Source organism: Notolabrus celidotus, chromosome 18, assembly GCF_009762535.1.
Source record: "Notolabrus celidotus isolate fNotCel1 chromosome 18, fNotCel1.pri, whole genome shotgun sequence".
Lineage (NCBI taxonomy): Eukaryota > Metazoa > Chordata > Actinopteri > Labriformes > Labridae > Notolabrus > Notolabrus celidotus.
In genome coordinates this window covers 13,928,964-13,955,185 of record NC_048289.1, presented here as the reverse complement: position 1 = coordinate 13,955,185, position 26,222 = coordinate 13,928,964, and the positions used below count along the sequence as shown (strand labels likewise).

The window sequence follows — 26,222 nt, the reverse complement described above, 5'->3', positions numbered from 1 at the left end:
GTATGTGTGCACTTCAGTCTAGTTGCCAAGTCTTTATACCCGGAGGTGCACTGTATAGCATATGAGATTCAGTCTCTAAACGGAACATTTAGAGATGTGTTTACAGATCTAATATTAAATCTGTGGCTGGCTTTATAATGTGATGTCTGTACATCTGACAGTTGTTATAACTCTGGTTAATGCTAAGTAAATAACAGCTGTCAAAGTCATTCTTAACTTTTTATAAGTTTCCTTCATCCTTAAAGAAATGCCTGGTGTGGTGTCCTATTTGGATCGAACTTTACTTAACATGTGACTTTGACAGTAATCAAGAGTTTTGTGTTTTTTTTTTCATACAGAAATGGCAAAGGAGGTTCTTCATCCTGTACGAGCATGGCTTACTGCGCTATGCGCTGGACGAAATGGTGAGTGGAAGCTTTGCGGATAATGCATTTGAAAATAAATGTAGATTTAAGTGTTACATACTAGCTAGAGGCATTTGTTTGTCTGTTGAAGCAACTGAAAAACAGCTTCACGGGTTGAATTCAACAACATATACTGTCTGTTCAATCCATAGACTGTATATATAATGGAGGTAGTATCCGTGACGTCACCCATCTGTTTCTGAAGCGCTGTTTGAAGCTAATCATTGGCGGCAGCCATATTGGAATGTGGAACTCAACCAGGCATAGTGTGACGTAAAGAGGCGGGGTTTGAGCCTCCTAACCAACAGCTATGGTGTTCCCGTCCAGGAGTCAAGTCAGTCATGTCCTATTTGGGCAAAAACTCGTAATCCTTAATATCTTCTGACCGTCATATTAGAAAAAAAGTCCCCCCCCCCCCGTACAGTGTGTGCCGATAGAGACATTAGCGATGTAGGGCCAAGCCATTTTTTTAAACCAGGCTGTTGAACATGTTTATAATGCTGCAAAGATCGTCTTTTTTGAATTGGTGTCTATGTAGTTTCCGGTGTTTCTTCAGCCAGCCTCAAGCGGATTCTCGATGAATTGCAGTTTATAACACTCGCATGGGCTTCATAGTTTGAGACCGGAGGTTGCCGCTTGGTTTCAAACAGCCTTATATGGCATATTGCAGCAGCAATCAATTAAGTTTAACAATGATTCCCCAGGGCATTTCTTCCTCCGTGTTAATTGGCTGTTTATGAAACCTTCAGCACAATATCAGTCAGTGAAAGGAGAGTGATTATCCCCTTTAACTTCTGGAAGTACTGTAATGTGAAACTGCTGGAGGAAGTGTAGAGTTGGCCAGCACATAGCTGAAACACACAAATACCAAAGGATGTAAACAAAAACACAAGCTAAACCTTGAACATAATGAAATGGAAATGTAAACCTGCTTTCCTGTTCAGTTAAACTAAACCTGCCAACTACTTTCATACTTAACATTAGATTTGCCTTTCATAGCAATTTCCTTTACAACTCTTTCCATGACACTAAAACTTCCCCTTAGAGTGTCCACCTCTTGACCATGCGGTCACCTCACAGTTAACACCAGCGCTCTCTGTCATACAACAAGTATTTAGTGAGTGTGTTAAACTCTGCGCTAACTAGCACAATGGTGTCAAAGGAATCAAGTGACACCACATGGTGTTGATACTAAAGTCATGTGCCAAGCTGTGCGTGTTTTGTTCAAGGGCTTACACACTTATTGTGCAAGAGCCCCGTGATGACTTCCTCTACTGACAGAAAAAACTGAGAAAACAACTCAACAAGGGGAAACTCAAGCCTCCAGTGATTTTAATTGGTACCAGTAGACTCACCTCTGGACTATAATTGTAAAGGTAATATGTAGCCTGGCCGTCTTTCCTTTTCAGTCCATGTTTTTATAGGTCACTTGTTTAAATACTACATACTTTGTCAGTTCTATTATTGCTACATCATATTACTGCATGTGGGCAGGCTGAATATTGATCGACCCAAAGTGATGCTCAACAGCTTTTCTAATGTGGGATGTGCTTTGAAATGAGCTGAAAGTAGAAGTAGTTGAAACAGCACTTGCTTTGTTGCATTTGACCTTTCATACTGTATGTGGCATTCTCTGGCAGAGCAGAGAGATGCTCTGAAGTTTACGTAACAGAGGCCACAAGAGCCTGGATGCTGTGTGGATTTTTTTTCACGTCAGTGCCCTTCAGGGTCACTTTTTTTTTCCCTGTAGACATTTACTGTATGTTGATGGTAAAGCTACAGTAGTTAGCATATTAAACCAGGAGCAGAGATGGTTTGTTTCTAAAGAGAGTTTTATCATACTAAACATTGGAAAACATGCTACACTGGGCTTCATTTTCTTCAAAATGAAGCCAGTTAAATCATATTAGTGCAGCACTGGTGGAGAAGAAAGATGGATGATGTGTTTACTGGAAGAAACAAAGGAAAGAGGCGGATGTCCTCCTTCCCATTCAGCTGCCTCCCTGGATGTCACTCTTGATCTTTTCATCATCCCTCTGAATGCTTGATCAAAGAAAGAGGAGGGGAAGGAAGGGTCTGTGCAAAAAATATCAAATGACACTAAAAAATAGAACCTCACTTGTCCACACCAAACCCATTAGATTAAATGTTTCATGTTGAATAAGCAGCTTCAAAAACTTGGCTAATCTAAATCCATAATGTGCAATTGATAGCTGTGGACAAAGAGATCAAATCAAATTAATGTTCAGATTTTAGGATGACCAAATTGTGTTTTCAATATAATTTAGATGAAAGGCTTACATTTAAAAGAAATAAAATGTAATAATGTGTAAATGAAGCATCTGTGATACCAGTATTTTTTATCCCATAAAAGGAAAATAAGCTGTAGTTTCTTAGTTATTAGACCATCTTTCTCAGTTGAAAAAACAACCAAATGTGGCTTTTATGGCGATCCCCAAGGCTATGGTGCCAAATACTGTGTGTGAGACCAACAATGCTGAGTGGTTGGTTTTCCCATAGTGTTTTGTGCTAAACTCAACTTTTCACGTATAGTACAAATAGCTTTATAGCGCAATATACAGGGAAGTAAACAACATCTAGATCAGTTTAATTACTTTATTGTGAATGACATCAGGTCAAAGCTAAAGATCACCAGCTTTCCTCTTGCATTGCTCCAGACCCACATCAGAGTCCCTGATCAGAGAGCCCTGGTTGGGGATGCAGATGAGGAGGTGCCCCCCCTGTTTTTCCTCGCGGCCTGGTTTTATGGCTCTTGTATCTTGGCTCTAACCAAACCCAGATGGGCTGCGGTCCAAACCTTCAGGATGTGGCACGGCTCTTAGGGGGGAGAGGAATGGGTTAGCAAAGGCCCAACCTCGACAGGGCCACTGATTTGGGGTTGCCCACCTACGGTGAACACCCAACACTGCACACCACTGCTATCATTTAATGCTAAGGGAGCAGCTTGATGAGACAAGTGGTAGGAAGAAGAAAGTACAACAAGGGGGAGATAAGAGGAAATGTTTCCTGATTGGAAGGACTTAAATATCTGTAAACATGTAAGTAAGTCTCCAGTGTTTGATGTAAGTACAAACTACATTTTCCCAGAGAACTCCCAACACAGTTATTTCAGGAATACGTTGCCATGGTAACGTGTTTTGTTCCATTGTCCAGCAACAGTTGACTGTTGGCATGTGTAGCATGGGACAGTTATTCTCTGTTTTGTGGAGAGAGATCGGGCTGTCTCTGTCCTGACTGAAGGGAAAAGAGGACAGAACGCTCTGGAAGCAAAGCTCGAGTGTGTGGGCTGAAGCTGTCTCTAGGCTCAGTCAGATGGTGAGCAAGCCTTTCTACAGCAGCTGAAAGAAAAATACTCAGACACAGCATCGAAAACAAATGTGCAAGGCTGGATGGTATAGAAAGAGAGTTGTGCTTAGCTGTACATTTCTACGTGAGAGAGAGAGAGAGAGAGAGAGAGAGAGAGAGGAGAGAGAGAGAGAGAAGAGAGAGAGAGAGGAGAGAGCGAGAGAGAGAGAGAGAGAGAGAGAGAGAGAGAGAGAGAGAGAGAGAGAGAGAGAGAGAGAGAGAGAGAGAAGAGAGAGCATGTGTGAGTGAATGCACCTGGGACAGAGGGTGCTTGACTGCCATGTCTGGAACAGGTGTCGCAAAAGGTTTTAGAAACCTCAAGATTTGAACCTCAGCAGTCTCGGTTCAATTCAATTTAAAAAATATTTATCAGACTAGACACAAATAGTGTGGAACAGCTTGAACTTGAAACACATAAGAAAGGCAACACACTAAAACAGAGTAGAGGCAGTCAGTGGTTCTAGACCATAGACTGTATAAAATATGGATGTAGTATCTGTGACGTCACCCATCTGTTTCTGAACGCTGCTTTGAAGCCAATCGGGAGTGGCAGTCATATTGCTTCTGTCGAGCCAGTGTGACGTAAGAGGCAGGCTTTGAGCCTCCTAGCCAACAGCTGCAGTGTTCCTGCAGTCAGCTGTGCCTCTCATTGGAAGACTCGTAATCTCAATATCTTTGAATTGCCGCGTTTAGAAAAAAATCGCCCCCCTCACAGTGAGAGGACATCGAGATATGAGCTATTCAGACTAACCTCGTCTTTTGTACCAGGCTGTAAACATGTTTATTTCTGCTGTAAAGATCGTCTTTTTCCCATTCATGTGTATTTGGACTCCCGGTACTTCTGGAGCCAGCCTCAAGCGGATCCTGAACTGCAGCTTTTAAACACTTCCGCATTGACTCATACTTTTAGACCGGAGGTTGCCGCTTGTTCTAGACCTAAGAAGTATTATAAATCACTCCTTTTTTGAACATTTCTTATTCAGCTTCACATATATACATACATATCTCAGTTGTTGAAACAAAATTTTACAGGCAAATTTACAGTTCCGCAAACATAAAATCAGAAAATCAAAAATGTATGGCAACATCCTCAACGACATAAAGAGGAGAATATTGAAAATGAGAGGGGAAAAATTGCTTCTTCAAAGCGGGGCGTCAGATATATTTGTCCGTAAACGCACAAGCATTCGTTAACCTATCAAATACTTCTCAATTAATGTATTTACTGACATAACCAAAATTAACCAAAAGAAATATACATAAGTAAACTGAGATCATATAACCAGTCTCTTATCCTGTCGTTAGTGTAAGGTAAGTACTGACAGAAGCCCATACTACTTACTACTGTAGTAGGCAGTAGGTATTGCCTACTACATACTGCGTTTGAATTTAGTATGTAGTATGACTGTTCTGTTCGATCTGTGTTGGCAGCACGCTGGGCCAGACATCACTAGATTTTCCGGTTTGGAAAGCGGAAGTAAACAAAGGTGAAGCCGATAGAGAAAACTGCTTATTCGGCATCCACTTATGATTTAAAAGTTAAGAAGTGGTTTATATGGAATTTGATAAATTTCAAAGCACCCAAAAAGGGATTTTCCTCACGTTAAAAAAGAAGAGAAAACGAAAAAGCGGAACGAGTGCGGTGCATTATGGGAAACACTACGTTAGGCAGACTGATCTGATGCAGAGTGAGAAATTTCCCGAATCAGTAGACATCCAGGGAGTTTTGGCATACTGCAGATTTTGCTCTTGTTCACTATACTACTTACTACATACTGAATTTTGGCCAAATCAGTACGTACTGCTAGTGTAGTAGGCAGTTTCGAAAACAGCCTGTCTCTACATTGAGAAGGGTGGGAGGTAGAGGTTTAAGTCAGGACAATGTAATCATTTTCCTCACTACCAGAAGAAGGAGGTGTAGTAACTAGGCTTTAATTCACTCTTTTTTAAAAATATATAAATCTAGTATTTACTGAATCCCGTGGGAACATGAGGATATTTTGTTTGTTTGTTTTTGGTATATCCCAAGAATCTTATGTGAGAGTTAACAAGCATTTTGATAGAGGTATATTCCTGTTTAGGATGTAACAATCCACCTATCTGGATTAATCTGTCGATTGATCAACATTGATCCAATCAAATTGATGGAAAGTGTCAACATAAATCTACATTGCTACCTTTTAAGATGTTGCTTTTATTTTGAAATTCTTCCCACTTGCCTGTTGGACAGTTTCTGCCACTGACTGGTTTTATATCCTTTGGAGCCAAAGAAAAATGAATATAAAAGAGTGCTGCCCAACACAACTGTGTGATCAAGCTGTTCTAGTTGTGAAAGGTACATGAGAAACACACACACAAAATCCATTATCACCTCATGGTGAGGGCAGGTACGTGGGTGTTAAGAGCTCCCCAGCATAGAAAAGCCACTTTGATGACATCAGTGCGAGTTAAAATGATCAACACCCACACTATAATAACTGCTTCGCTACTCTGCCCCAAATACCACACAACACCTAGCTCCTATTGACCCTGCTTTGACCTGATTGTTACTCACCCCCACACACACACACACACACACACACACTCCTGATCATATGACCTGGGCTGATGTCTCGATCTCTGTTGTGGTCTCTGAGCTCACACTGAATCACAGCCTTGGTGTTTTCACATCCTCAGATTATGAAGCTTTTCACTGCAGCTCTTTAATTACTGTTGACGCTGGATTGTGTACAATGTTTCCTCACTTTGTTTGAAGGCTTTGAAGCTGCTTAGAAATGATGCTGCACTTTATTTTTTCATGCTTGTCAGTTAATGTATTTCATTCCAGGGAGAACAAGAACAGTATACCTGCTAATAAAAAGAGGCTACCTATTGAGTTGCCCCTCACAAAAGGCCCATTCAGAGACACATGAATCGCATTCTTAGACTGCATCCATCCAAGCTGACCGTCTGTATCACAGCCTTTTCCCCTTTTTATTCTGAACAGAACATGATGTTCTCATGACGTTTCAGTTCTTGAAGTCATTCTCATTTAATGTCAGCTCAATTAATTTCCTGTGTTTACTGGAATTCAAATAATAGACCCCTTGCCCTGTAGCACTGTCCAAGAACTGAGAGTTTAGAAAAACTTCCCTCCATTTCCCACACATTTGGTGCATTCTTTTAACTTGATGCACACTGTCTCTCCTGCTTCTCTCCTGAATCTTCTAGACATGAGCATATACAACCACAGTCTGCATTCGTTTTCAGACACGTTAGACCTTTGAACGTGCTAAGACATGCACAAACTCACTACCTTTTCTAGCCTCCAGAAAAAACATGAAATTGAGGGCTATTTCAAGCAATTTTGATGAGCTTTTGTCATGCTTCACTCTTGGAATGAGGATAGCTGTTTTAGGGTATGGATAAAAGGTTCGTTTTGTTGCCTCCAGGCTCTCTATGTGGGGAATAAGTGGCAGCTCCACCCATTAAAATTAGGGATACTTAGGGGGATCTACAGTTTTAGACTCAGCAATTCTTGGAAAGTGGAGTGGAGAGGGAGTACAAAAGTTTGCATTGCAGTGCAAAGATTTAATGATGAATGGTTTAGGATTTGTTGTGCGGTTATGAAGCAGATGATCTTGAGTAAAAAGGCCAATAATGAACGAGATGCTGCCTCTGTTGATAAGATATTGCAAGCCTTCCATGCTGGATCATTGTGGATTGTTTATTAAGCGTGGGTCCTGGTCGAGGCGTGTGTTTTTTTTTTTTTTTTTAGAGATACGGTGCGTGAGAGTCTTCTTTAAACCCCTGCCCTTCCTTCCCCATGGTTCCAGTAGGAACTGATCTGCTGGAATGTAACAGCCATGGATTACAGTGGGGTCACTGTTCCCATTGCACAAAGCCACAGAACCATGGGAACAGCCATTCATACAGCTTGTAATCATCAGGGTCCACAACACTGTAACTGCCACTCAACTTAATGGGAACCCCACACCCCTAAAGCTGTCATCCAGTCGAGCACATCAATAAAAAAAGAGGATTTTTGACAACCTGTTATGCCAGTTTGGAATCACGTATCGAGTGTTAGTCCTGCGCCCTACCATCGCCAGCCAGGCTAGGAGTTTACACCCTCCAGTGCAAGGGAATTGGGAATCAAATGGTTGAAAAATTCCCCTTGCAGGCACTTTTCATACAGTACTGGGCTGTACACGGCCATTTAATGAGCACAAGATCCAGTGTGAACATGTCAATACGTGGGAGAAAAGGGTTTAAACATACTCTACCACACACACTGCTTTCCTGTTAAGTTAGTGTTGATGATGATGAAGTTTTATCAGGATGACAGGGACTGTTAGATCATCTCCAGCATCATCAGAAAACACGGTTGTTGTTTTTCTATATTCTTGTCTCTTTCTCAATCCCACTTTCTCACTCCTAGCTGGAGATAGCAGATGGCTGTTCAACAATGACCGTGGTTCTGCTGGAGGTTTCTGCCTATTAAAACCAAGTTTTCTTTTGACTGTTGTCTAAGTGCTATCATGACGGTCTAATGATAAGTCTATGTAAATGATGATGGTATGGCCTAGACTAGAGGGTGACACAGGAGTGGATTTTCACTCCTGTCCTGTCCTACTCCCACAGAAAAAAATCTTGTCCCGTCCCAATCCCAGGCCAGAGTAAAAAATAATTCCTGTCCCGTCCCACTCCCTGTAAAATGACTCCCACTCCCATCCCGCTCTCATTCAGAATGACTCCTGCTCCTGAACCGCTCCCAATTTGTTCTTCTTTCAGTCTTTAGGTAATCCATACCTCAACAAACAAAAGTGCATAAAGGCATCACCGTCACAGTTCACATACTGTACCTGAGTTTGCAAAACTAAGACCCGAGCACTCACCTCAGGTGAGCTGTACGCTCCACTTGTGATTTTTGTCAGAACTTCACTTTCACTTCACGTTTGTTTTTGCATTATTTGCAGACTCAACACAGACGTGCTCCTCCACCTGCAGCGCACTGATCAGCTGTTCAGGTCTGCAGCTTCAAAGTCATAAAGATACAACTAAACTTAATAATGAGTGATCATGACGGCGCCAATGTCATGCCGTTTACTGCGGACACACGTGGACACCTTTATGAGCCGTAGTTTCCAGGGGAAAAAAGGAGAAATTTCAGAGCTAAACTGGAGAGCAGGAGAGATTCCCACGTTACCTGGTGGTGCAGGTGTGTTAACTGTGAGCTAATGTTTACAGTTTACACACAATTAACCGAGAAAACTTCTTGCTGTCACAAGTCAGACTTAACAACAGTCCCTGACCTTCCTGCTCCCATCTGATCCCGTTAACTTTTTATCCTGTACCGTCCCAATCACGTGATTAATAGCAAATTGACTCCCATCCCACAGGAATCCTGCAGGAATCCTGTGACCCGTGGAATTCCCGAAAAAAATGTCAGCCTCTAGTCTAGACCTGCTCTTTATGTTAAATGTGGTATTTTGGGTTGTATACATTTTGATGCACCGATGTAGTGTTCAACATGTGTATCAGGTGTATGTTTGACAGAAGTCGGCCCATCATCAATAATGTTTCATTCACTTATGTTAGAAGCTGACAGGGATGTTCATTCTCCATTGATATTTTAAGAAGTACTCAAAAGGAGCTACAAGGAGCCACTACTAGCAAACTCAAATGGATTTAAAATGAACTTATTTCTCATTAGTAGCTCTTCAACTTTAAACTGGACTACATTAAAGTTTCTCCTTTCTATATGTCGAGGCAGCTTAGCATCGTATTGTCTACCATAACCAGCATCAAGTATTTGAGTCTCGGTATTTCTGCCAGATCCAAGCTGAGGAGTCCGCCTTACTTTCAGCTTGATCCTGAGAAAGATGATCGACCTGACACATCACGAACAGACCTGACTTTAGCTTCTTGGAACATCAGACCAGTAGTAATTTGGTTGTCTGTGCGGTAACGGTACATCCACACTTATGCAGAGGTTCCTTTCCACCAGCTCACAAGGAATTACTAATCAAGGACCCTGCTGTCCTGCAAGCAACCCAATATGTCCAAAAGATTGCCCTCCTTTCTAAAGAGACATGACTTTACCATAACTTGAACATGCTGAGAGAGGGTCTGGGTTGCGTTTTTTTCACTTGATGAATTACCAAACCAGCTCTCTGTTGGGTGTTAGGCCTGAGTATTCAAGTGTCTTTTCATCTGTGCTCTTTAGTTTTTCCCTTTGGCTTTCGTCACCACATCATCCCGGATGTGGCTGAGATAAAATCTTATCTCTTCCACTTGTCCACTCTTTGAATTTTTCCATTTTTTTTTTAGTCAGAAGTCCAGTAACCCAGTCTGGCTCAGGGCCAAGTCTGCTCTCTAAACATTGAACCCCTCCTGAGCCCTCTGAGTGTCAGCCACTATTCTTCTTGGCAGCACTTCGGTCACTTTTATAGTCTTTATCTTTAAAAGTGTAATTTAAAGCAGTTACTTTCATTAGTGCTGAGACACACATGGAGAACTGCCTGGAAACATGCTCCCAGCTGATTCCAAACTCGACTTAATTGCACTTTTTGTTTGTGTTCTGACTGTGAGGGATCAGATGTGAATAACAGGGACCATCCCTCTCCCTTACTTCCCATTCCCTGTTTAGTGTGTGTGTGTGTGTGTGTGTGTGTGTGTGTGTGTGTGTGTGTGTGTGTGTGTGTGTGTGTGTGTGTGTGTGTGTGTGTGTGTGTGTGTGTGTGGTGTGTGTGTGTGTGTGTGTGTGTGTGTGTGTGTGTGTGTGTGTGTCTAATGCTAAAAGGCTTAATGAGTCTAAAAATAATGCTGTCAAATTACACTTATTAAATTCAAATTACGTCAATAAAACAGCATTGTTCTCCAGTGTGCACACTCGGAACACACACAGGGACTCTGCTGCCAGTCTTTCATTGGATGAGCGGAAAATGCTATTGACCCGGAAGAGCATAACACACTGGACCAAGTCAGACAAACCCCAAAGTATTTTGACAAACATTTTTCTTCAGTGAGAAACAGTTTGTTCTCTCTTAACTTATCAAAATAAAAACGTTTACAACTTTCCAACATAACCATTGGATGTGAGATTTCACTTCATCTCTCAGCTTTAACTTCTGTGGGCTGTAAGCAAGGAGAGACAGTCCTTCTCTTCTGCCCTCTGCTCTATTATTATATTGGAGTTCAGTGTAGCGTGGGCCTGTGGACAGGATCAGTTAACACAGGGCACTAGGCCTATCACCACCTTGGGTAAAATAGCACTATATTGCTCTTAGCAAATGGTTTCTCATAAGGTATTGCTTCTTCTTTAATTTCTTGGTGAAAATGATTGTCATGTTGGGTTGATTTTGACAAAAGGTCCTCTCTTATTTTTTCCTGGATGTCTCTTGCCATTCTTCTCTTTGCAAGCTCCTTCATTTTCTTGTTCTTTTTCATGATTTCCAGCTATTCATCATTCAGAGAAAGGCCGGCTCCAGGAGGCTTTGGCTAGACCAGTGTCCGCTCTCACTTGCACGGTCCTCACTTTACTTTCCCATTACTCAGTCCGATTCACTTTTCCCCCTCCTTTTTTACCTCCCTGCTTTCTCTCATTCTGCCACTCTCTCGTATCTCCGTCTTTCATTCCAGTTTCTCACTGGCCAATAAATCATTTGTGTTGGAGAGAGCAGCCAGCAGTATTGTGTAACTTCTCTCCCCCTCAAACCACCAAATCCTCCCTCATCTATAAAGCCAAACACGGCCTGACGGGCTGCTCGCTCAGTTTGTTCTAAACACTAGACTAGGACACTGACAAAAGGTTTCATTTAAAGCATCAGGGTGAGGGGGCCAGCTCTGAGACAAGCACTAATAAAACAGTGGGAGAGGTGGGAAGGTGTCTGCATGTGTGTTGAAGGGGGTGAAGGGACACTGAGAGGCATTTCCAATATAGAGAATGAAAATACTACCCACATATTCACACCACCAGTGTACTGAGGTGTTATTTGCCATGTAAACTAAGATCTGGGCGCATGATTCCAGCTTTTCAGCCATAACTCTGCAGCTTCCGTTTGTGTGGGTGGATGGCAGAGTTGACGTCTCTCTTAGATGGTGTGTAGTTGTAACACGGCCTAATAGAGACTGCTGCCTAGTCATGGCTGGCCGTAGCCACAGCTGCAGCCAAACGTCTCTCAGAGCTCCAACAGGTGCAGGTGTATTGGATGAACTTTAAACTTTCACCTCAGCTTGGTGACCTGCCAATCCAGCCACCTGTTAGGGTCAGACTTTTGCAGACTAGATATTTTTAGTAAAGAAAGAAAGCACAGCCTTGGAAATGGGTCTGGCAATGATTCACATAATACAATAGTAAAGGTAAAGCAGATTGGTCACAGTAGAATAGTTGAGTTTGATATGCAGGTAAAAATCTTTCACTACCATTTCTGGGCCTCATCTTGCCTGTGAAACTTCCTCGTTAGATCCACATAACCTGCAGCTCCAGTATGTTTGGCTTGCATCAAACTGTTGTTGGGTGAGCCACTCACTCCTAATAACCCACTCCACCTTGCTCAGGTCTTGGCTCAAATTCCCATCTCAAGCAGCCATGGACTGGCCAAACTCCAGCCTCAGCACCTAATCAGCTTATTGCTCTTTGTTGCTTTAAAGAGAAAGTAACAAAGCATGCCCTTCCCACTCAAATTAACTTCAGTCCTCTGAATAAGTAACCACTGACAAAAATAACAAAAAAGATTGATATGTTTTACATAAAATAAACAGGCAGATGACAAAGCACCCAGGATGTCTGGCATTTTTCCACATATCAACAAAATAATCTTAATAGTTGAAATTTGTTAAATTTCATCAAATATGAGCCTTTCAAACACAAAGCAACATGTTGTTTCCAGTTTATATCGCCACATCTTTGACAAGCTGAAATGGTAAATAATCTAAAATGTTTGTTTACATGAATCTGATTACACTCTTAAAATCTATTTAACTCAATCAGTTTGTTTGTATTCTACGTTTTGCCTCAAACGGCACTGACGTTGTTGATTACTCTTTGAGACCTTACCAAACATTGTTGGTGGCACTTAATGACACTCTGCTATGTACCACTGCTTGGTCCCATTTGTAGTGTTAGATTATTTTCTCATAGGATTTTGAGAGGCTCAGCCTTAAATTTCTTAGAAATAAACTGTCTGATATTTAGGCTACTGAGAGGACCGGAGGTTGCCGCTTGGTCTTGACCAAGCAGCAACCGCCAGTGTTGAAAAGTGAAGCCAAAATGGAAGGTAAAAAAAATGCAATTCTTTGAGTGTCCACTTGAGGCTGGCTGCAAAAGCCAAGCAGTCCCCATTCGATCCCTTATTAAAATACCCAACTTTGTAGAAAAATTCAACATGTTCATAACCTGGTCCACAAAACTGTTCTGGGTATGTAGCTCATTTATTAATTTGTACACACTTATCCATTAATATGATGATTAAGAGAATCGTACTTGAATCTGCACAGCTGAGTGGATGGGCAGGTGGGTGTTTTTGTAGCTGTTTGCCAAGAAGCCAAAAGCCCACTTCATCTCCACCTCTTTGCCTGTTTCTAGGTTAGCAGAAAGTTAAGTTGAGTCAGCATTTCCATTGTGGTGCCTGCCATCATGGGCTTCAAAGCATCTCTTCTGAAACCCAACAAGTGAAGTCAATGAGACTACGACCATATTAACACAGTCTATTGTTTTGATATTTCAAAAGTAAATCAGTCCTGGAATACAGAAAGAAATCTGGAAAATAATTTTCCCCAAATCTTCATCTGCCTCAAAAGTAATCTGTAATCTGCACAGCTTTGCTCAGGTTAACTGCTAACCAGCAGACCAAGTCTGAAGGAAGCTGCTCCTCAGCTCTGTGAAAAAAACAGCTTGCTCTAAAAAACTGAGGTATCAGCTAAATTCCCAGAGGAACGTTTTCCTATCCCTCCCCCATTTTCCTTTCCCTTCAGCCTGATGGGCCAATTTGCGTTGACTTAGAAAGGCTTTGGTAGATTTTCAGTCATTATCACAGGGGTAGTTGAAGTCTGACTACCAGGCTTATGTAATTTATTTTGGTTGTGTAGACAGAGCTGCACAAACCAGCTTCTTGTTAATGATGTTAAAGGATTTAGTTATATTTGTGTGTCTCTTTTTATTTTGATACCAACAGTTTTCTTTGGGACCCCAACCACAGCTTATAATGGCAGCCTGTTCACCTTGGCCTACTTTCCAAAGTGCTGTGTCAGAGCTTAGTGTGGGACCATGCAGTAATCCAGACACTGCTGATTTGGGGCACTTTGTGATCCTGGAGCAACTGTTTTTTTTGTACAGGAGACAAAAGCTGTTCATAGAGCTGCAAACATAGGACTTACTGCTCGAGAAGTCAGTTAGTGGATGGAACACTAAAGCCACGTTTCCAAAGGTGCCAGGGAATTTTATCCACAGTAGCTCCACAAAAAGGTTCCTTCAGCCCATGGGTGTCTGCGTTTTCACCAAGGTCTTAAGACCCATGACGCTTTGGCAAACTAGCCTGCCAACATGGGTAAAAGCCACACCAGTTTTACACTTGCTTAAAGGAATAGTTTTGTTTTTTTTCCAAGTGGGGTTGTTTGAGGTACCTCTCAACAGTATAAGCCCCAGAGGATCCCGGTCAGCTAGACCCCTTTGTTGAGAAAGCGGCTGAACAATCGGAATGGAAGCTAGGCTATCAGCTACAGCTGGTGCCAGCTTTACCACATAATTTAGCTAGTTTGAGATACTCCAACAACAGCTCCATTATCAGCTCCAGTGTACACTCTATTTGGAAACTTTTCAGCGCTTTACTGTGTCGTCAGAAGCCCATTCATCTTTACACTATTCTCCGCTATGTAAATCATTGATGGCAGATGAACTGATGTTATCTACAGCTTTAAAGAATCATCTTTGGATTCTCTGTTAGTTGTGGTTCACTTAAGCAACCGTTTGGTTCTTAGCTTGACGAACAAGTTCAACAACAGCTTGGTCAAAGCTTTTACCTGGCTGCTTCCTCATGGCATTGCCAAGCTAAATGATGCTTATAGTATTTTGAACCATCAGCAAAGCCAAGTTAAAAAACAAAACTTGATTTTTGAAGAGACAAGGTGAACAAAGGTGAAAATTCTGGATTTGAATAATGAATCAAGTAACGACTAATTGATTAAGAAATTACTCGAACACATTATTTTGTTTCGATTTTATATCACGTGGAATAAACATCATGTGGTCTCATATTTCGTTCAGCTATCAGGGAGGTGTTTTACGTGTAAAGTATGTTTCGATGTGAATCAGCTGCTAAAGGTGTTGCGCACAGTGGAGACCCTCAGCTGGCCTGAGTGACAGGTCTCCACAAGCACTTTTTTTCTCCGCCGCCGGTCTGATTATGACCCGGTTACGCTCCCGGCTGATACCTGACCACCTTCACATGCTTATTTTTCTGAATAAGAACGAGGTAGACAGAAAACTGGACACTGAGTCTAAAATATGTTTCTGTTCAGTTCTCTTGTTGCAGTAATTTCCCTTGTTGTATCCTGAGCCTTCACTTTTATGACTGTATGTCCGCGGAGATTATGTGCCTGCTCAACATGTTGATATTCAGCGTGTTTAACATTTTGAACATCTCAATACGATCCGTAGCTACTCAATACTGTCAGTTATATACAGTGTCGTGAAGGAAAATTTGCTTCGGGGGAAAAATTAATTTGGCATTGTTTTTGACACGGGAAACGTTTACACTTTTTTTAATGATTAATCGATAATTGATCGTTAACATTTCCAAAGATCGATCACGAAAAATACTGAAAATTTACATTCCTAGTGAAAATATAAAACTTGTAGCTGTAACATGAACCTTCAGATACAGATATTAATTTAATCTCCATTGTTTCAGTGTTAAGTAACATTGTGGACATTGTTGTATGACAAAGTGAAATCTAAATGCTAGTTAGGGAAAAACGAAAGGAGGTAAGGAGCAAAGACAGTAAAAAATCCCAGCCTGGGAAACCACACACTCTCACACTAATTCTGCTAAGACAGTGTCAGTGTGAAGAGCCAACCCAACATGACAGAACTCGATCGTAGCACCTGTTTCTCCAGACGGCACAACCACTCCGTCACCACCCAGACGGAGACTGACTGATTTCCCACACCGTGTCTGTCCTGCAGTTATTCATTCATTACTGTTGTGTACATTACATAAACACTGCTGTTGCAGCTTCAGATGCAAAGCTGTATGTAGGGTAGTATAAATTAGAAACCAGAGATGGATGAATTTGATTGACACACTGGCATTTTATTACTCTACCACCACTACTGTAGTAGAAAATACAAGATCTGGTTCATGCAGTTCTTTCTCGGCATGAACCTAGCCTCGTTTTTAAAAAGAACCTGTTGTTCTAGCAGAGAAAATAGCCTTCCTCCAACTCTCCCTCGTCTTCCTCTTCCTCTGCATTTGTCAGCTGCTGGCCTCTTAACACAGGACTCCACCACCCACATCTTCTCACCTCTCTCCATTAGAGGAGCAGCAAAGCTACCACCCACAGTCCTCTCTGAAATGCCAGGCACAAATATGTGTGAAACATGAGGCTTTTTAGTTGTATTTTTTTTGCTCACTTTTCTCTGATTATTGTGTTGATATGATGTTATTGGACTTCTCCGCAGAGCTGTTCCTGTGTACTAAAGCTTATTGCAGATGCCTATAGTGTGTTCGTTTTTAAGGTCTTGAACGCATACCAGCGAGGTGAGGTGTATCTGAGAACGCCTGGAGGACTGTACTTGGCCCTGCAACAAAGATGTCAGATATCCACCATATGGCTTTTTATAGAGCGGTATGATTGTCTAAAGTACAGGCAGGGGTTAGAGTTGGTATTATAGCTGAGCCTGAGGTAAATATCATGTGTGATTCCACTGTCTTAATGTTGTCTCGATTGTGGTTAAATTACAGGACAGTGAAGACCCTGGTCATTGACAAGATTACAATCATCACTGCCTCAATCTGTCATCTCCAGTTCCTGGTCTGACTGCTATGTATATCTGTGTTTGTATCATTATCGTGGACTTAGGAAGGAAAGAAAGAGAGACAGTAGTTTGATACTCCTCTGTAGCAGCTCTAAAGGTGACTGCATCTGTCTGGCACCTGAGGATATTGCCCTGCAGCTGCTTGTTGGTATGCTCGCTGGTATCAAAAATGTGTGTTTACCCCTGTTGTCTTAAGTTGCTAAGGAAAGATTTATTGCATAATTGCTGTTATCGGTAATGAGCAATGGGATGTTGGACCCTGAAGAGACCTGATTCCTGGCCATGTCCATGAGTCAGGGTGAAGCGGTGCCAGTTCATCAGCTCTCCTCGTCTTGAGTGATCAAAGTAAAAACAGCTTTGGATGCAGAGGGAAGAACTTGGAAACAGAACTCGAGGATCCTGCTGTTACATGTCTGAAGAAGAGTAATGTAACTTAATGAGTGGAACTGTAGCGTTTAGATTTGTTACTAGGAAAGTTGGCAGACAAACTGGCACCTTTATAAGAAATAACAGATGTGTCTGATCAGCCAACAGGTGTTCATGACTGACTTTGTCATTGAGCGATATTTAGATGGATTCAAACCGATCGAAAGTGACTGGGAGATTAGGTGATCGCATTATGATGTTGCAAGATGTGACTCATGGGTGTAGTTAAAAGCCATTTCATCATTCCTCCATACTTCTCTAAACTGAGTCAGTTTGAGCTCCACTCCTGCTTTCCATGACCAGCAATGAGTCTGTCAAATCCAAAAAATGTTGATGGCAGGGGGGGAGGAATTTGCTTCACAACCAAAAATGAAAGTTAGACCATCTGCCAGCTGCCAAAAGAAGCAAATATTTCTCTGGCTGTGTCAAACGAGAGAATGGGATGTTTGGCTAAGCTGCAGAATGGCCAAGAGTGAAGGAAGCCAAGGGTGCAGAGACACGCATGCATGCGCACACAGCTCAATAATTACCGCTTTCTAAACAGAGAGTGGTTTCCTAATGAACGCTGTGAAGCTACACAACATCTGGACTGAGATCACAAGACGTATGATTCATTTAGAAAGGAGAGAGGATATGGGCCTTTACTTTACAGAGGACATACATTTTAATACAGTGGTGTTTGATTAAACAGCTTGCTGGCCATGATGTTATTAATTGTAGTTTCTGTCATTTGTGATTGAGCAAAACTGGAAAAGTGTACCAGTTCACTCCTTTACCACGCTCTGTATTTTGTCAGCGGAGTCAAATTTGCCTCTTCAATACAAAGATTAAACTTTTCCTTCTGTTTTTGAAGTCCAGCACAAAAGTCTTTTTGGCCTTTGTGGGTCTCGTGTTTTACTTCTACCTCTCATGTTTTCCATATGCACTTGGTGTCTGTTGTACATTTAAACATTTCAAAGCTGAAGCATTACTTTATTATGTAAATCCATAGACTGTATAAATAATAGACGTAGTATTAGTGACGTCACCCATCTGTTCCTGAGTGCTGTTTTGAAGCCATTGACGGCGGCAGCCATATTGGAAATGCGGAACTCAACCAGGCATAGTGTGACGTAAAGAGGCGGAGTTTGAGCCTCTTAGCCAACAGCTATGTGTTCCCGTCCGGGAGTCAAGTCAGTCATGTCCTTATTTGGGCAAAAACTCGTAATCTTAATATCTTTTGAACCGTCACGTTGGAAAAAAATTCACCCCCATACAGTGTGTGCCGATAGAGAAATTAGCTACTAAGAGCCAGGCCGTTTTTTGAACCAGGCTGTAAACATGTTTATTAATGCTGCAAAGATTGTCTTTTTTGAATTGGTGTCTATGTAGTTTCCGGTGTTTCTGCAGCCAGCCTCAAGCGGATTCTCGATGAATTGCAGTTTATAACACTTCCGCATGGGCTTCATAGTTTGAGGCCGGAGGTTGCCGCTTGTGTAAATTTTAATAACTGTAAAATTTGGTGTACAAGAAACACTGTAAATACAATTGTTTTAAATAAAAAGTGAGCTGCATCCTTTATATCAGTGAGAAACTGGATGTTGCCAAATGCAATGGTATTCTTCCTGCAAGGAACCTAAGTTGAACCTAATCCACTATGTCTTATATACTGGTGCAACTTTTATTACAGATTTTATGGTATGTCTAGTCACACCACTTTGTGCTTTTTGTCTATATCATTTCACCTGATGAGGGATTTAAGGCAAGGCAAGGCAAGGCAAGGCAGCTTTATTTGTATAGCGCATTTCATACACGAGGGCAACTCAATGTGCTTTACATTAACACATTAAAAGCATTGGAGACATTCAGACAGGCATAAAAGAACACAATTAAAATGGCAAATATGATAAAACAGAAAAGAAAAGGAAAATTAGAAATATATTAAAAATTACAGTAAAATTTTAATTTAAAGTGGGTTAAAATAATCTAAGATAGGAAGGCAGTGGCAAATAAGAAAGTCTTAATCTTTGATTTAAAAGAGGTGAGAGTTGGAGCAGACCTGCAGCTTTCAGGGAGTGTGTTCCAGATATATGGTGCATAATGACTAAACGCTGCTTCACCATGTTTCGTTCTGACTCTAGGAACTGAAAGCAGACCAGTACCTGATGACCTCAGAGGTCGAGGTGGTTCATACAGTAGTAGCAGATCAGCAATGTATTTTGGGCCTAAACCATTCAGTGCTTTATAAACCATCAACAGGATTTTAAAGTCTATTCTCTGACAGACAGGAAGCCAGTGTAGAGATCTAAGAACTGGAGTGATGTGGTCTACTTTGTTGGTCCTTGTTAGGACTCGAGCAGCAGCATTCTGTATGAGCTGCAGCCGTCTGATGGACTTCTTAGGGAGTCCTGTAAAGACCCCGTTACAGTAGTCTAGTCTGCTAAAGATAAATGCATGGACGAGTTTTTCTGCATCCTGCTGAGACATGAGTCCTTTAATCCTTGATATATTCTTAAGGTGATAATAGGCTGACTTTGTAATTTAAGCTGGCTAGGAGCCACAGTTAGCGACAGCTTGGATAGCAGCCTCCCAAGCCACTTGAAACACTTCACAAAACGCAGTTTTTTAACATCAGACTGCTTTCTTCAGTGAGTTTCAGCATCTTTTTGAAATCTCCTTTGTTTTCAAGTGCAAGAGCCGCTTTCTCATCAAACCTCCTACACATTTAACAGGGTATTTTTGGAACTAATTGTCTGGTTTATAGCCTTCAGCATTGCTGTTCCTGCATACCTTCAGCCCTTTTTACATTGACACAGTCACAGCACTGTAGTGAAGCTCCATAGTAACAAAGCTCTGCTGTCACTAAGCCTTTGTACTTTTATATTGAACCCTGCAACCACGCAGTATTGATGACACAGTGTGTGAATTTGGCTTTATGGCTTTTCAGAGGCTCACAAAGCACTAACAGCATGTACATTAACAATAGGAGTGGAGTTGTCACCATACCAGGATTTTGAACTTCGATATATAAAACCATTAAAATAAAACAATATTGATACCACAGCAACAAAAATGAAACTACTAACACCTAAAGCCAGCAGAATTTGTCATTTTTCATCTTCAACCTGCACATTGTGCTGGGACAGCAATAGTCACTGAGGACAGACCAACATTTGACATAGATCGTTGATAGTAATAATAAATAAATGTCAGTATTCGCTACCTGTGAACCAGAGCAGTTAGCTGTATAGTGACTGTGACAGAGGGCAGAGCAGAGAGAGGCACAGCTGGCAGGCAGAAGCCCAACTTCAGCAGAAAACACAATCTGCCACCTTCCAGCTAGCTGTTGGTGTGGAAGAGTGTATGTGTTTATAAGTTTTTGTTTTTTTTAGAACACAACTACTATGAAACCATTAGAATTAAACATCTCATTTGTCACCGCTTTGTTGTCTTAACCAACGCTCTTCCTTTTATTTTGTCTCTAAGCCGCTCTGGCATGCTCTCACCCAGCGCAGTTCCGTCTTGCTGGCTCTGATGTTTACAGTGACGCCATTTTGCCTCCATTATAGTCAGTTACCAGGTCAGCAAACCCTTCACCCCACAATTACGCCTCATGCATTTTACGTTGTGGATGTAACCGAGGCGTACAGTGCCATCTTATACAGGCAATGTGAAAGGGCCTTATGTTTTATTTTATGCAACTAAAAACTAAAGAGCAAATATTCCATTGTCAGAGGCGAGTTGACTTGTGTCCCATCACTATTGATTTTGGCAAGGCAAGGAAAGTTTATCTATAAAGTACCATTCATACAAAGAACAATTTAAAGTACTTTACAGAGTTAAAACAAAAAACAGAACAGTAACAATCAACAAAAACACACAGCAAACACTTCAAACATTTACAATTTATATGCGGCCAGTTATGTTTGGTCTACTGTCTCTCTCACTCTCTGTACTTCCGTAACTTAACGTACATAGTAAATAGTGTTGGGTCTTATTATTTATTTAAATTAGGAGGGATTATTATATATAATCAGCCCTTGTATATATAATCAGTAACTTGCAGAGTCTTAGTGTCCCGCCGGACACAGAATCACAACTGATCTTGTCTTAACCGAAATTAACCTTTAATTATTCAATTAATCTCAGAGCTTCTTCCCAAGGATTAAGACTCACACATTGAATCTTTTCTGTGTTGAGTCACAGCCCGAAGCTGGCTCAGACCTCTTGACAGCCCTGCAGGGTGCCCGTATGCCCAACATTTAGTTGTCGATCCAAAATCAGGTTAATTCCATAACGCCATACCTTGTCAGAAAATACCCAATTAAAAATATGACCTTAAACAAACTTAAGCATGAAAACATAAATATAAAATATAAAATAAAAAGAAATTAAAAGTTTGTAGTTACAGAAATAAAAACTAAGGTTCAAAAATGGGTTTGCATCCATTATTGAGCAGTGTAAGCAGCTAAAAAGAGGAATGTTTTTAGTCTGGACTTAAAAGTTGTCACAGAATTTTAGGTGGTATCGTTAAAAATCCTAACACCTGTTTATTAAAATCAAATATCTTTCATGAATTGGTAGTTAATTTCTACAATAAATGGTCGTACTGATGCAAAGATTGACCATTTAAAAAAAAATGTTTGGCTCTAAATGACAAAGTGCCAGAAAGATGAATGTGACCGCTAAATTGGCACATCTGTCTGATCCCTCATGACTCTCCAGTCATCACAGCCTGACCTCCAGAAATCAAATCTCTTTCTGATTTGTCCCTGTCTCCCCTTGAGACTCTGCTCAATGACTCCCATCGAGACAACATTCATATTATTGTCTGACCAGCTCCAGAGACTAGAATAAGTTTATGCTGGCTTCATAATTTTCAAGCTGGGATCACAAAAGGACACTTGTTTGGGCCTCTTGTCTCTCAGTCATTTCCTTGTTGAGGGTTAAGGGGAGGAGTGGCTCTGTGGACTGTGGCGGCTGACAATCCCACATTGTGTGAACTGGTGCTGCTTTACAAAGAGCCCATTGTGGAGAGCGTTGGCCCAGGGAGAGGGGACCGGGTCTAGCCTAGGTGACAGCGAGGTGTGGGTTCAAGGGGCCTGAGTCCGGGGGCTGGAACTGCGATGGCTGGCCCAATGTAAGGGGGCGCGTACTAGTGCTCAGCTGGCAGGGTGTTGGTGCAGGGAAGGGAGCACACGTGTGAGAGGAGTATCGTGCTGCTTTCCACACAGCTCTACTGCAGAGCATATACTGTACTCCCACTCAACCTGCACCTAATGCACACAAGCACTCAAATCTCTCTCTGAGGTGAGCAGCTTTATGAGAATAGCTTTTTTAATCAGAGCTGTTGTCAGTGTCTGATTTATTCTCTGCGTCCTGGAGAATCCGATGTTGTGATTATAAAACTGGGCGCTTAAGCCGCTTGTACAACTGCTCTCAGAATTTGAAATATTTTGCCGTTTATCCTCCTCTGACTCCAGCTCAAGGACATGCCAGCATGTGTGTTGTACTCTAGATTTGTTTACTCAGACAGATGGCCTCGGCAGCCCAAAGTCATAGTCCACAAACCCCCTTTTTTTTCCTACATCACTGCTGTTCTCCTCTCCCACCAGTCTGAGACTTAATCCCTCTCTTCTCAGCCACAACGTTTCCCACTCTCCATCCCCAAAGCCATGTCTGAGAGTGACAGGGCTCTCAGGTCAAGCTGACGCCAGTCTCTCTGTCCAGTCTGAAGCAGGCCCAGGCCCTCGCCCAGCTGTCCCAATGGTCTATTTGTCAGTCTGTCTGTCAAGCCCGGCTGTTGCCCTGGCCTCTCACCTTGGTGTCAAGGGCCCTTCGGTGATTTAAAGTCAGGCGCACTGGACGCCAAACCAAAACATCAAGGCAAACTTTAATACTGTGTCTGTGGGACTTGTTATATCATGCTTGCTTTGCATGGTGTGAGACTATTAGCTTGTCCTTGCTGCCTTTAAGTGCTGCACAATAAATGACAATATTGTGAGCATTTTTATGAACAAAAAAGAAAAAACATTTTACATATACAAAAGGTCTTTTCAATTACACATTCTACCTATCTGATGGAGGCCTTTGCTGCTTTCAAGTCTGATGAGGCTAAAGCCAGCCAGAAGCTCAACCCAGATTAATCTGTGCCAACTTAATCATGAAATATTACCAGGGATGTACAAGTTTAGTCAACTTAACATTGTCATCTTTGCCAGTTGGCACTAAAATTACTAGTCAGCTAAACATCCATCCATTTTCTTCCGCTTATCCGGGGTCTGTTCGCGGAGTAGCAGTCCAAGCAAATTGACCCGGACATCCCTCTCCCCAGCAACACTTTCCAGCTCCTCCTGGGGAATCACGAGACGACCAGACTAGGCGGGATATATAATCCCTCCACCAAGTTCTGGGTCTTCACCGGGGCCTTCTCCCAGTTGGATGCGCCCGGAACACCTCTAAAGGGAGGCGTCCGGGATGCATCCTTATCAGATGCCCGAACCACCTCAGCTGACTCCTTTCAACACAAAGAAGCAGCAGCTCTGCTCCGAGCTCCCTCCGGATGTCTGAGCTCCTGACCCTATCTCTAAGGCTGAGACCCTTCGGAGGAATCTCTTTTCAGCCGCTTGTATCCACGATCTTATCCTTTTGGTCATGACCCACAGCTCATGACCATAGGTGAGGGTTGGAATGAAGACCGACTGGCAAATTGAAAGCTTTGCCTTCCGGCTCAGCTCCCTCTTTACCACACCAGTCCGGTACAGCATCCGCATAACTGCTGACGCTGCACCAATCCGCATGTCAATCTCACACTCCATTTTACCCCCACTCGCGAACAAGACCCCAAGATACTTAAACTCTTCCACTTTGGGCAAAGACTCGCTCCCCACCGAGAGAGAGCAATCCACCGTTTTCCGGCAGAGAACCATGGCCTCAGACTTGGAGGTACTGACTCTCATCCCGGCCACTTCGCACTCAGCTGCAATCCGCCCCAATGTCTGCTGGAGGTCCCGTCTGCACAAAGCAGATAACCGGAGACCCCCCCCCCCCTCCCCCGTGCCTTGATATCCTGTCCATAAAAATCACAAACAGGACTGGTGACAAGGGGCTCAGCTAAACAAGTTATTAATATTTGTTATTTGTGTAGGCCCGAAATGCTGGTCATTTGTTGTAGCTTAGCTGTAATGCAGCCACCCACCACTAGCTGGGGCTGTAGCTGTGGTAAAGGTCTACTGCCATAATGCTTTAAAGTTGTAAGCCGACTGTATTTCTACAGCACTTTCTCTGGTTCTGACCACTCAAAGAGCCTTTTCATGTCACAGCCAGCCACGCCACATTCATACACTGATGCCAGAGGCTGCCATGTAAAGCACCCATCACTGTTAACTAATCCCGTTCACACATCACTGGCCCAGCCACCGGGGGACAGTTTGGGGTTAAGCGTCTTACCAAAGGACACTTTTGCATGTGGACAGTGGGACCTGGGATCAAACCCCAACCTTCTGTCCTGAGAACTGACCAACTCTACCACTGGCATGGCATTATATTCTGCAGGCTCTACTCTCAGCCTATTTAGGCCAGCACACATTCCTTCTCATTCCAGTTTTCTGTGCCAACTTTTGACTCAAGTTTCTGTCACACTATAGGACTACAATAAAGGAGTCAAGTGTGAAAGTGACATTTAACAGTGATGGAGTAAACGGGGCCTCTCATTTGCCCTCAGGGTTGGGATTACCATGAACTGTTAACTATTGACTTCTCTGTCCACATCAGAGGCCATCCACGAGCAACACGAGCCTGTGTTGCTCTCTTTCTGACAGGCACAAATTAAGTCCCTGAGTTAGATTTATTCAGTCACCAGCTAACATGAACGTGATGCCTTTTAATTTTCTTTCTGGCTCTATCTCCTAATATATTTGGATTCACTGAAGGCTGTAATTTATCATCAGTGGGTACCTGGTACTTATAGCCTGGAACCACTGTGATATTTTGGTGTATATAATTCTGCCTGTGTGTTTAGTGCAGTGAAGGTAGCGCCCAAAAGCTGCTCAAACAGCCACCAATGCTCACTGTGTTCAGTTATGCAGTGCTCATTTATTTTATGGAACAAAACAAAAAAAAAAACCTTAGTCAACAAAAGATAACAAGGCTTCTCCCATGTGCTCACAGAAGTCATTCAGAGGTCAGACTACGCTCAAGACTTTTTTTTATGTGTGTACAAGGTGCTGCCTTTCTACGAATGCATGCACAAGTAATGTTCTTTTAATAAGGCATTATTTCATAAAAACGTGCTCCAGCACCACAGGCTCACTTGTGTTCACGCAGTGCACTGAACTATAATTAGACTATCTTATCTGGTCCAAGTTGAGCCAGCATGCCTCCATTCATTGCAAATGAGCTGTGCCCTCAGACAAAGCCACTGTGTGCTAACATAAACCTGCATGAGAAACTTAAGGCATTGAACACAGAGTGGTGTTATTGTGGAAGTCCTGTGCTCCTGTTATTTATAGCTGACAGATGGCATCCATGTCAGAGTGCGTAGTTCCACCTCACAGTCAGGCATCAAACAGATTAAACTGAAAACCGCTCAGTGAACCCATGAACCTGTGCTGTTTATAAATGGAACAGAGTTGTTTTCACCCGTCTTTGTTCTTCTTTCTAGTAATAGGATATACAGCGCAGCTTTGTAGAGAGAGGCTGGACGTGTTTGTATGAAGGCTGTGTTCACACGGGACAAATGAATAAACAAACAAATGTTTATGATCTCACTGTAGAACACTATACTTGTAGGGATGTGACACCACCTCAAAAGACAGTAGGGTTGCAAAATTCCGGGAAACTTTCCATGGGAATTAACAGGAATTTATGGGAATAAACGGGAATAAACCAGGAATTTACTAAATTGAAGGTTGGCTCTTAATAGGGAACTAGTTTGAGGAAAATGTATTTTAGCATAATCCTGACTAAATCAACCAGATTTTATGCAAGTACAGCAGAATATCTATGCTGTTCCTCAATCACATGCACAT

General features: G+C 42.2%; 1 protein-coding gene across 1 annotated transcript in view; it reads left to right on the top strand.

The window, feature by feature from the left end:
* si:ch73-103b11.2 (early endosome antigen 1) overlaps positions 1-26,222 on the top strand; it is a 65,113-nt gene that overhangs the window by 6,824 nt on the left and 32,067 nt on the right. The window contains 1 exon segment of the mRNA XM_034707458.1: positions 339-404. Within this exon segment, the coding sequence (XP_034563349.1) occupies positions 339-404 (66 nt within the window).